Source organism: Natrix helvetica, assembly GCF_964273705.1.
Source record: "Natrix helvetica genome assembly, chromosome: 3".
Classification (NCBI taxonomy): Eukaryota; Metazoa; Chordata; class Lepidosauria; order Squamata; family Natricidae; genus Natrix; species Natrix helvetica.
The window spans coordinates 2,696,994-2,709,783 of NC_138549.1; the positions used below are offsets into that span (position 1 = coordinate 2,696,994).

The 12,790-nt window shown below is 43.4% G+C and overlaps 1 protein-coding gene across 4 annotated transcripts in view; it reads right to left on the reverse strand.

The window, feature by feature from the left end:
• AKAP11 (A-kinase anchoring protein 11) overlaps positions 1-12,790 on the reverse strand; it is a 50,122-nt gene that overhangs the window by 21,607 nt on the left and 15,725 nt on the right. For all 4 annotated transcript variants that reach the window (XM_081947899.1, XM_081947900.1, XM_081947897.1 and 1 more), the window contains exons 2-7: positions 8,876-9,050; positions 8,102-8,199; positions 6,313-6,423; positions 4,169-4,213; positions 2,490-2,624; positions 1,146-1,410 (exon numbers count right to left, since the gene is read on the reverse strand). In XM_081947899.1, the coding sequence (XP_081804025.1) occupies positions 1,146-1,410; positions 2,490-2,624; positions 4,169-4,213; positions 6,313-6,423; positions 8,102-8,161 (616 nt within the window). In that variant the 5' untranslated portion in view covers positions 8,162-8,199; positions 8,876-9,050. The remainder of the gene's footprint in view (positions 1-1,145; positions 1,411-2,489; positions 2,625-4,168; positions 4,214-6,312; positions 6,424-8,101; positions 8,200-8,875; positions 9,051-12,790) is intronic.

Here is a 12,790-nt window from a genome sequence, read left to right on the forward strand (position 1 = left end):
TCTAGGAGGGCGAGGAAGGGACCTCCCGGAAGTTCCGGAAGTCTGGAAACAGACTCATTTCCAGCCTCCAGAGGGCATTTTCACCAACCCGGAGGCTCGAGGAAACCCTCCGAAACCTTGGGTGGGTAAAAACACCCCCTGCCATGGAGCAGGAGGCTGAGTAGGCCATGCCCACTATGGCCACGCTCACCCAGAAACCAGACAGAGAACCAATTGCTAAAATTTTTGAATCCCACCCAGGAGACACTGCAAAAAATGTAGGCCACTGGATTTATCATATGAAACTCCCGTGTTCAATTAACAGCAAGTTCCACTAGGTTGAAGTGGGTAATTTCGAAGTAAATATCTATACAATTACATCCTTAGCAATCAATATGTTTGTGGTTTTAAAATATATACATTGAAACTCTGGAAAGAGCGCAGAGAAGAGCAACAAAGAGGATTAGGGGACTGGAGACTAAAACATATGAAGAACGGTTGCAGGAACTGGGTATGTTTAGCTTAAGAGAAAGAAGGACCAGGGGAGACATGATAGCAGTCTTCCAATATCTCAGGGGTTGCCACAAAGAAGAGAGAGTCCAAACTATTTTCCAAAGCAGGACAGGAAGCAACCGATGGAAATTAATCAAGCAGAAAACCAACTTAGAATTAAGGAATTTCCCGACAGTGGGAACAATCAATCAGTGGAACAGCTTGTCTTTAGAAGTTGTGGGTGCCCCAACACTGGAGGTTTTTAAGAAGTGACTGGACAACCCTTGTCTGAAATGGCAGAGAGTCTCCCATCTGATGATGTTACCTAGTTGGTTAATGAAATGTCTAAAACAACCAAGCTCAGAAAGCAACAAGGACCCCTCACAAAAATAGCAATAGCACTTAGACATCTAATAATCTAGGTCCTTATTTTACGAACTTCAAAAGGATGGCAGGATGAATCAACCTTGAGTCGGTCACAATCGAACTCCTGGCAGTGAGCGCAGTCAGCCTGCAATACTGCATTATAACCACCGTGCCACCCTTGCTCTTATACAACATACTACAGACGAAAATATTTCTGGAACGTTACATTTAATGAGAACGCGCCATTAAACATCCATTGCCAAATCCCAAATATTGAAGAAGTTACGGCATCCCAGGGGGCCACTAACCGATATGGGCTGTTTTTGCCGTCTCATCTTCCTCTAAGTGTTCTAACGCGGTCACGAAATCGTCTTCGATGGACGACACGGATTGATTTGTGTCATCGTTCTCGGTGTTGGTTGAGTCCAGAGTCTGTTTTTGCAACGGGCGCATCTCCTCGCTGCATCTTATTGCAGCGGTGTACTTGCTCAGCAGCGTCAACACAGCGTCCCCTCTGAGCTTCGCAAACGAAGGTGACAATCTCATCACGCACAGCACTCGTGAAACACAATTCTGGTGACAAGAGAAGGAAAAAAAAAACCCCATGGGTTATTTATCAGCAGCTATAGGTGGTCCTTGATTTATGGCCACAGGAGCCCCCCCCCCCCAAATTTCTGTGGCTAAGCGAGACATCACTAAAGTGAACTTTGCCCCATTTCACGGCCTTCCAGTGGTCAATCACTGCAGTTGACAAGTTGGCAACCTGGCTGTTAAGTGAATCTGGCTTCTCCATTGAATGCTGGTCAGAAAGTTGCAAAAGGAGATCATGTGACCTCAGTCGTACAATGGGGCAAAGTTCACTCAAAAACTGTCTCACTTAGCAACAGAAATGATGCACTCAATTGTAGTCAAGCACTACCTCGGTGGGAGGTGGGTACGTATACATAGACTCTGGAAAAGGTGCAGAGAAGAGCAACCAAGAGGATGAGGGGACTGGATACCAAAACATACGAAGAACGGTTGCAGGAACTGGGTATGTCTAGTTTAATAGAAAGAAGGACCAGGGTAGACATGATAACAGTGTTCCAATATCTCAGGGGTTGCCACAAAGAAGAGGGAGTCAAACTATTCTCCAAGGCACCCGAGGGTAGAACAAGAAGCAATGGGTGGAAACTAATCAAGGAGGGAAGCAACTTAGAACTGAGGGGAAATTTCCTGACAGTGAGAACAATTAATCAGTGGAACAGAAGTTGCCTCCAGAAGTTGTGAATGCCCCAACACTGGATGTCTTTAGGAAGATGTTGGATAGCCATTTGTCTGAAATGGTATAGGGTTTCCTGCCTAGGCAGGGGGTTGGACTAGAAAAACCCCAAGGTCCCTGCCAACTGTTTTCTATAATTATTCTATCCTATTCTATTCTACTCTACTCTACATTCTATATTCTATTCTACTCTATATTCTATATTCTACTCTATTTTATTTTATTCTACTCTGTTCTATATTCTACTCTATATTCTATATTCTACTCTATTTTATTTTATTCTACTCTGTTCTATATTCTACTCTATATATTCTATTCTATTCTATATTCTACTCTACTCTACTTTACTCTACTTTACTCTATTCAATAGCAGCATGCTATATTCTCTTACCTTGTGTCTGAAGTCATCACAAGTCTCTGTTGGTTTACAAATGTCCTTTAGTAAAAGAGCTTCCTGGTCATGTAAACTGCACCAGTGGCTTGATTTCAGAACATCTGGAAGGCCCACAGAAACAGTTGCCAGTTCCTAAACCAAGCAGAGCACCCTTGAACAACAATTCCATTGAGTAGGGAAATTATCAGCCAATCCCACCAATACGTTTTTCATCCCAAACATCGGAGCTTTTCTTCATAGGATCAAACCAAAAATGATTTGCAGCAAAATCTGGGGATTAAGACACCCCTAACACCCCTCAGGGTGTGTGTTCTGTTAAGATGCAGCCTGTTGTGCCTTAAAATGGCTTCTACTGTACAACCCAGTGGAGTTGTCATGGTAACAGCTTCACAGTACTCCACAAGGGGGCTCCCTCTGGTAAGGGGGAAAATCCAACATTAGAAATTATGTTTGGTCCGGGATTATTTTTGAGGACAAATGTATGGATTAGGATAAATAAATACCCGGGAAACAGCTATAACCTGGTAAAGTTCAGCTATAATTCAAATAAGGCTAAGTTCTGACTGCGAAAAGATCTTGCCAAAATAAATGCTCCTAATAAATAACTAATTTTCTTTTGAAGTTTGGCCCGAGACTCATTAATCAATTAGGGCATTTTTTTGAAACCCGAGAGACAATCAGATCTTAGCTTTATTTGAACTTTACCCCTGTTCCTCCCCTCCCCTCAGTCTGTGTCATAAATCACATTCCCCAATGAGGTGCACCCCTCCCAAGTCTGTTGCGGTAATCTGAGATCCGCCTCTTGCCGAAAGTAAGCGTGGAATGCGCCTCCCCTCCCCTTCTCTCACCATGACAACTTTAGGAGTTGACACATTATTCTTTTGGGGGGGAGGCGCGGAAATAATAAAATCATAGTGTAGTAATATGACACAGTTATGTTTGTTTCTCCAGAAAGTTTCATTTCCTCTGATACCTTTTCGGCCACTAAGCAATATTAAATCTTCACTTCAGCAGAATTTCTCCACCATATTTTGAAATCGAGTGACATAAGCAAGACTTTCAACCATTCATTTAGTGACCATGGGAAGGTACAACGGCGCTGAAAAGAGACTTACAGCCACTTTTCACCCATAAGATGGTTGTAGCATCCTCATGGTCACATGATCAAAATTTGGCTGCTTGGCAACTGGCATGTACTTATGACAGTTGTATATGTGATCCCCTTTTGTGAACTCTCAACAATCCAAGTCAAGGGGGAAGCCAGATTCACTCAACAATGGTACTGAAAAAAGAAACTTATGATCATTTTTCACACTTACGACCGTATCAGCATCCCCATGGTCATGTGATCAAAATTCAGATGCTTGGAAACTGTTTCCTATTTATGACGGTTGTAGAGTCACAACCTACAAGCAAAGTCAATGGGGAAGCCAGCTTCACTTAACAACCTTGTGACTCACTTAACAACCGCAGGGAATCACTTAACAACTGTGGCAGGAAATGTCATAAAGTGGAGCAAAGCTCCCTTAACAAATGTCTCACTTAGCAACAGAAATTTGGTTTCAATTGTGGCCATAAGTCAAGGATTGTCTTTACTGGAATGTAGATAGAATTTGTTCATCTTAATTATGAAGCATGTCCTTTTGATATATCTTCTGACTCAAAGAAGACCATACCTTAGGTGGAATAGCAGTCTCACTAGCAAAACAGAGAAATGTGACCTGTAATAAAAAAAATACATATATATAAAAAGAGATCACGTAAATTATTGAAAAAAATATAGACAGGTTTTAAATATATTATACTTCAGGCTTTAGCAAAAGAAGATGTATATTTGATGCTAGTTAGGTTTTTGTTTACGTCTTCCAGAAGTTTTGTAAAAAAAGCTGTATCTAGTGTATATGTTTATATCATCTATCTATCTATCTATCTATCTATCTATCTATCTATCTATCTATCGATCATCTTTCATCTATCATCTATCTAACATCTATCATATATCTATTTATCATCTATCTTGTCTATCTAATCTAATCTATTTATCATCTATTTATATATCATCTATCTATCATCTAATTATCATTATCTATCTATCTATCTATCTATCTATCTATCTATCTATCTAACATCTATCTATCATTTATCTATCATCTATCATTATATCTATCATCTATCTATCTATCTATCTATCTATCTATCTGTCTATCTATCTATCTCATAACTATATCTATCTATCTATCTATCTATCTATCTATCTATCTATCTATCTATCTATCTATCTATCTATCTATCTATCATCTATCTATATCCCATAACTATATCATCTATCTATCTATCTATCTATCTATCTATCTATCTATCTATCTATCTATCTATCTATCTATCTATCTATCTATCTATCATCTATCTATCTATCTATCTATCTATCTATCTATCATCTATCTATTTATCTAGCTAGCTAGCTCTTCTATTTGTCTGTCTGTCTGTCTGTCACTCCATCCATCCATCCATCGAAAATTCAGGAAAATTTGAATGAAGTTTAAGAAACTTGTGTTCTGTTTTGGCTAAGAATACATCTATTTTCTTTCTCCCAACAGAGAAAAATCAGATTAGAAAGCTTAGCTATTGTCTAATTAAGCAACAATATAAATACAAACAATTCAGAAATTGTTCTATATTTCAGTGTATGGCAGCAGTGGCGAACCTTTTTTGGCTCGCGTGCCATGGGGGAGAGCGCAGGGGGGGTCGTGCGCAGGCATGCTGCACCCATAATGCAAAGTGCGATCCCCCAAGTCTGCATGCACGCATGGGAGGCGCTCCCCCCCCCCATTTTTTCCATGTTTTTTCGCCCTTCCCAGGCTCCAGAGGCTTTATAGTAGCCTGGGAAGGGTGAAAAAAGCCTCCCCCCCCTCCCCACCGGAGGCCCTCCGGAGGCTTCAGGGACCTTCAGGAGGCTTCCCTGAAGCCTCCGAAGGGCATAAAACAAGCCTCCGAGAAAACCGGAAGTGACTTCCGGTTTGCTCGTAGGGGCATTTTTAGTCCTCCGGAGCCTTCAGGGAAGCCTCCTGAAGGTCCCTGAAGCCTCCGGAGAGCTTAAACCGACCCTACAAGCAAACCGGAAGTCCATTCCCAAACTTCCGGTTTGCCCACAGGGCCATTTACTTTGTGCTCCGGAGGTTTCAGGGAAGCTCCTGAAGCCTCCGGAGGGCCTCCTGTGGGCGGGGGAGGCTCATTTCACCCTCCCCAGGCTCCTATAAAGCCTCTGGAGCCTGGGGAGGGAGAGAAATGGCTTTTAAAAAGGCTGAATTCAGGTGGTCAGTGCGCGCATGCGTGCATGTGTGCTGGCCAGCTGGCAGGGCAATGCCTTGCGTGCCCTGACAAATGGTTCCGCGTGCCCCCTGTGGCACGCATGCCATAGGTTCGCCATCTCGAGTGTATGTCTTAGTTTAACATCAAAATAAGTATTCAGTCTAAAAAGGGAAATATACTGAGGGCCTCTCTGTAATTGAACTATATAAATATTTCGTGAACTATATGAAAAGAGTCTCAGGAACTCACTGCTAACATCTTTTCTCTAATTCTTAAGGAGCAAGGTTTATTTTAAAATAACAACAGCTTGCATGTCACCCAACTCTGGGCTGCTCACAAGGGGCAAAGAAATGATACTAAAATCACTCACATATAAAAATGAATTTAAAAGATAGTGAATGGGATGGAGGGAAGAGTCTCATACTTCCTCTCTGAATGACATGGTGAAGAGCATAACGAAGGTGTAATTCATATTATTATTATGAATTTAAAAACCGGAGAGATGCCAAACCTCATTGAAACGTTCATCTTTTTTGGACAGATCTTGTGTTGATATGGTACACAACGGTTTTTGACTTTGCAACAACGGCGTCATAGGAGAGGGGGAAGATTCGCTGTAGATCTGTTTTTGAAATAAATAAGAAAATAAATAAGGAGATGGTTAAATGTGATTTTTTTTCTGATTAGCAACGTTGAAGGGGAAGGCAAATTCACTTCACAACTGTGTTACTAGAATATAGAATAGAATACAGCTGGAAAGGACCTCGGAGGTCTTCTAGTCCAGCCCCTTGTTCAAGAAGGGAAAACCTATACTAACTTAACAATTGTGGGAATTCACTTAACAACAGTGGCAAGAAAGGCCGTAAAGTGAGGCAAAACTCACTTAACAAGGAACTCGCTTAGCAATCAAAATTTGGGGCTTGGTTGTGGTAAATACGATCCCCTTTTTATGACCTTTGGACAAAAGCAACGTCGATGGGGAAACCAGATTCACTTAACAACCGTGTTACTAATTCAACAACTGCAGTGACTCACTTAACAATATCGTCAAGAAAGGACGTAAACTGAGGCGAAACTCGCTTAACAACAGTCTCACTCAGTTTGGAGCTCGGTTGTGGTAAATGCAATTCCTCTTTTGGGACCTAAAGTCAATGGAAAAGCCAGATTCACTTAACAACCTTGTTACTAACTTAGCAATGGCAGGGATTCAGTTAACAACGGCAGCAAGAAAAGTCATAAAATGGAGCAAAATTCGCTTCACAAATTTCTCGCTTAACGACATAAATTCTGGGCTCAGTGGTGTTGAGGACTACCTCTAGCAATTCTGTGAAGTTTTCTCTCTTTTTTTGGTTTTCTTTAAGTCAGGATTGCATAGAAACTAGTATTTTATCGTGAGGTCTTAAGATTTTGCGTCTCCTGGTGTTCAAACTAAGTGTAAGAATTGGGGGGAAGTCTTTTTAATGGCTCCTCAAAAGGTAGGAGACCGGGACCTTGCTAAAGGAGAAGAAAATTAGATTTGAAGGGTTTATTAAATTATATGTATTATAATTGCTAGAGAAGACTCCTGCGAGTCCCTTGGACTGCAAGGCAATCCAACCGGTCAGTCCTAGAGGAGATCAATCCTGACTGCTCTTTAGAAGGCCAGATCCTGAAGAGGAAACTCAAATCCTTTGGCCACCTAATGAGAAGGAAGGACTCCCTGGAGAAGAGCCTCATGCTGGGAACTATGGAGGGCAAAAGAAGAAGAAGGGGATGACGGAGAATGAGCTGGCTGGAGGGAGTCACCAAAGCAGTCGGCCTGAGCTTAAATGAACTCCAGAGGATGTAGAGGACAGGAAGGCCTGGAAGAAGGTTGTCCATGGGGTTGCGATGGGTCGGACACGACTTCGCAACTAACAAAACATTGTTCATTCCAGCAAAGGCTGAATGAGTTCATCCAAGAACATTTGAGACAAGAACTCAAGTCTATAGGAAAACACGAAAAGCTATTCATGTTCAACCCAGAAAAAAGAAATCCAAGTGTTGTTGCGGTTGTGTTACGGCCAAATTGTTTCCAAAACTCCAGAGAGGAAACATCTCCTTGGCTCTGAATGGACTTGGTCAACGCATGGACTCCATCTTTAAAAAAACGCTGACTTACGGACAGTGGGACTTATTAAAGCTGGCCTAGCAGACTTCTTGCTAAATTGTTTGTGAAATGTTCTTTTCTTAAGAAAGTCAAGGAAAAAGGAAACCTTTATCGTGAGCCATCAAACAGTCACTCAGCCAAATGAATGGGGTGATTACGGCCAAGGTTTTACCTTTTTCACTGGCCCTCTAGGATTCCTCTGACAGCTTTGGATCCTGATGTGGCCGTCCATGTTTCAATTTTTATTTTCACGGATGAGTTCAAGAATCTCTAAAATAAAAACAGGTTATGCTGCGTAATTAATCTGCCACTGGTTACAACACATAATTCCAAGTTAATAAAAAGAGGAGGAGGGAAGGGGAAGGAAGAAGAAGAAGTAAAATAAGGAGAAGAGGAGGAGGAGATGGAGAGGAGGAGGAGGAGGAGGAGGAGAGAAAGAAGAAGAAGAGGAGGAAGAGGAAGAAGGAGGGAGGAGGAAGAAGAATAGGAGGAGGAAGACGAGGAAGAGAAAAAGGAAGAGGAGGAGAAGGAGGAGGAAGAAGAGTAGGAAGAAAAGGAAGGAAGAGGAAGAAGAGGAAAAGGAAGAGGAGGAGGAATAGAAGGAGGAAGAGGAGGAGGAAAAAGTGAAGGAGGAGAAAGAAAGGAGAAGAGGAGGAGAAGAGAAGGAGGAAGAGGAAGAAGGAGAGAGAGGGAGGGAGAAGAAGAAGTAGTAGTAGTAGCAGTAGTAGTAGTAGTTGTTGTTGTTGTTGTTAAGGATTGGGAGCAAGAAGCACTCTGAAATCCCACAAAGTAAAATTAAGGAAGAAAACAATGGACTCACCTGAGATTCTAGATTACCTATCTGAGAGTTTTTATTCCGTTCAGTTCAACATCTCAAGATCTTTGATGTCAAAGCTGCCCCGCCCGTCCATTCCATCATGCAGCTGAAACAGCCAATGACACTTACCCAAATGCAAATCCTTTGTTGCCATCAACATCCAAGGCTGTCTTCTTGAAGATCCATGCTCCCAGAGACATCCCCAGGTCTCCTCTGCTTCAGCAGGAGAGGGACTTTGCCTTCACCATGGTCCATGAGAGCCTTCTAGGTCACCGCTTGTCTTCTACATGCCACATACTGCAATCTTGAGAGGGGAAACAACTTCGTGTTAGAATGGAGCGTTGGCTTACCTGATACACTCATTTTCTGAAGACGTGGGGCAGGATGCTGTCTCCACTAAGTCAGGAAAATGACAAGAAACACCAAAACCACAAATCTAAGAAAATATGACTTCGTTCAGGCCAAATATTTTTTTAACAGGTGATACTTTCCACTTCTGTGATCTTTCGACAAGACTGAACGTAACTACTAGAAAATTGAGAGAGATAGTCTTCAACTTACAACCACAATTAACAAAATTTCAGGTTGGCAGAAGCTGGGACAAGTCACGGGAGCTCACACTGTTGCGCGGCGCTAGGGATTCGAACCGCCGAACCGCCAACCTTTCTGATCAACAAGCTCAGCCTCCTGGCCACTGAGCCACCGCGTCCCATACTTTTGTTGGTAAGTTATAGAACAAAGCAATTTAAAAAGGCTTCTGACACCAACGAGAAATAAATCGAAATAAACGCTGCTAACGGGCAACATGTAATACCGTAAGGGTATTTATTGCTTGGGAAAATGGGGGTGACATCCTTCAAAATAGCCCCAAAGAAGGAAGGAAATGCTAGTTTTTAAGACGGTATAATTTGCAAAAGAAAAGAAAAACCCTTTCCTTCAGTAACTCTCTTGTTGACTGAAACCCAATTTTTACGTAGGAGAAGTAAAAAAGTCTCAAATACAGCAATAACGAGAACGCGAAGAATTAAAAAATCCTGAATTGGCTGGACTAAAAGGCCATCTCGGCTGGGACATAAATTGCCCATAATTGTGTTTTCTCCTGCCGGTTGGCCTTCCAGAAGCCCCCGACAAGAATGACATAAATCTCCGGCTCATGTAGGAAATGGTCACTGTTCTCTGGAAGAGACTTCAGCCCAATTCTCAGAAAACAATTTTGTGGCCTTAAAAGACCTCGGGCTACTCCAAGGTCACTTCCCCAAGACTGTTCTCCCTCCTCCTCCTCCTCCTCCTGCAGAGAAAAGTAAACACAGGGTCGTAAGTCGAGGATTTCCTGCCTTCCAATCCTTCCTTACTGGGAGGAGGAGAAATCCACTGGTTTTAAAACTAGTTTTTAAAGCTAAATCAGTTTCTCAAATGTTGGGTGGCTCTCTGGTCTGTATATATACAGTATCTATCTTTCCCTATCTGTCTATCTTCTTCTTGAGTCACCATGGTTGAATAGGCAGCATTATAAATTCAATAGATAAATAAATATATCTATATCTATCTATCTGTATCTTATCTATATGTTATGGTGAAAGACCGAAATTGGTGAATGTCGACATTCACCGGTGAACGTCGACATTCACCAATCTCGCTTGGTGAATGTCCGAAATATTTGCTAAATGCCCTTATTTCTGACTTACACCGGTGAATGTCAACATTCACCAAGTACGTTTCCCCCTCTCTTTGGGGAGGAGGAGAGCCAGAGGATCGCCTCTCTTTGGGGAGGAGGAGAGCCAGAGGATCGCCTCTCTTTGGGGAGGAAAGTACGTTTCCCCCTCTCTTTGGGGAGGAGAGCCAGAGGATCGCCTCTCTTTGGGGAGGAGGAGAGCCAGAGGATCGCCTCTCTTTGGGGAGGAGGAGAGCCAGAGGATCGCCTCTCTTTGGGGAGGAAAGTACGTTTCCCCCTCTCTTTGGGGAGGAGGAGAGCCAGAGGATCGCCTCTCTTTGGGGAGGAGGAGAGCCAGAGGATCGCCTCTCTTTGGGGAGGAGGAGAGCCAGAGGATCGCCTCTCTTTGGGGAGGAGGAGAGCCAGAGGATCGCCTCTCTTTGGGGAGGAAAGTACGTTTCCCCCTCTCTTTGGGGAGGAGGAGAGCCAGAGGATCGCCTCTCTTTGGGGAGGAAAGTACGTTTTCCCCTCTCTTTGGGGAGGAGGAGAGCCAGAGGATCGCCTCTGTTTGGGGAGGAAAGTACGTTTCCCCCTCTCTTTGGGGAGGAGGAGAGCCAGAGGATCGCCTCTCTTTGGGGAGGAGGAGAGCCAGAGGATCGCCTCTCTTTGGGGAGGAAAGTACGTTTTCCCCTCTCTTTGGGGAGGAGGAGAGCCAGAGGATCGCCTCTCTTTGGGGAGGAAAGTACGTTTCCCCCTCTCTTTGGGGAGGAGGAGAGCCAGAGGATCGCCTCTCTTTGGGGAGGAGGAGAGCCAGAGGATCGCCTCTCTTTGGGGAGGAAAGTACGTTTCCCCCTCTCTTTGGGGAGGAGGAGAGCCAGAGGATCGCCTCTCTTTGGGGAGGAAAGTACGTTTTCCCCTCTCTTTGGGGAGGAGGAGAGCCAGAGGATCGCCTCTGTTTGGGGAGGAAAGTACGTTTCCCCCTCTCTTTGGGGAGGAGGAGAGCCAGAGGATCGCCTCTCTTTGGGGAGGAAAGTACGTTTCCCCCTCTCTTTGGGGAGGAGAGCCAGAGGAAGCAGCTGCAGCTGATTCGAGAAGCGGTGGGCAAGGCTATACGCGCTGTCATTGCAAAAGGAAGTGTTCCACAAATAAATGCAGTTGCAAAAGCAAGGGACTTCTGTGTAGTTCAAAGTGTCATAATAGTTTCAGTTGTTGCAATAAATAAGTTGTTATTCACATAATTGAATAAGTTTTTTATTAATATTATTTTCTTTTCTTATTTAAAATGTACTGTTTGGTCACTCCTCCCCAAAGAGAGGCGATCCTCTGGCTCTCCTCCTCCCCAAAGAGAGGGGGAAACGTACTTTCCTCCCCAAAGAGAGGCGATCCTCTGGCTCTCCTCCTCCCCAAAGAGAGGCGATCCTCTGGCTCTCCTCCTCCCCAAAGAGAGGGGGAAACGTACTTTCCTCCCCAAAGAGAGGCGATCTCTGGCTCTCCTCCTCCCCAAAGAGAGGGGGAAACGTACTTTCCTCCCCAAAGAGAGGCGATCCTCTGGCTCTCCTCCTCCGCAAAGAGAGGGGAAAACGTACTTTCCTCCCCAAAGAGAGGCGATCCTCTGGCTCTCCTCCTCCCCAAAGAGAGGGGGAAACGTACTTTCCTCCCCAAAGAGAGGCGATCCTCTGGCTCTCCTCCTCCCCAAAGAGAGGGGGAAACGTACTTTCCTCCCCAAAGAGAGGCGATCCTCTGGCTCTCCTCCTCCCCAAAGAGAGGCGAAAACGTACTTGGTGAATGTCGACATTCACCAGTGTAAGTCAGAAATAAGGGCATTTAGCAAATATTTCGGACATTCACCAAGCGAGATTGGTGAATGTCGACATTCACCGGTGAATGTCGACATTCACCAGATTTCGGACTTTCACCGTAACATATATATCTATACATCTCTATATCAATCTCTATCTCTGTCTGTCTCTATCTCTATCTCTCTCTATTTCTATATCTATATCTCTTTATCTATCTATCTATACAGCTATCTCTCTATATATCTATATCTATGTCTGTCCATCTATACATCTATCTATATATCTATCTATGCATCTATCTATCTATCTATCTATCTATCTATCTATCTATGTCTGTCTATCGATTATCTTTGTCTGTCTGTCTGTCCATCTCTATCTCTCTGTCTATCTGCCCTTCCATCCATCCATCCATCCATCCATCCATCCATCAATCTATATTGTCCTATATTGTCCTGTAAAGTCTATAAAGTCAAACTAGAGTCTTGGACTTTAAGAGAGCTAATTTCAATAAACTTAGAGAGAGCGGGAAAAATTCCATGGATGAGAATTCTCAAGGGGAAAACAACTCAAGAAGCTTGGGAAATTTTGAAAAAT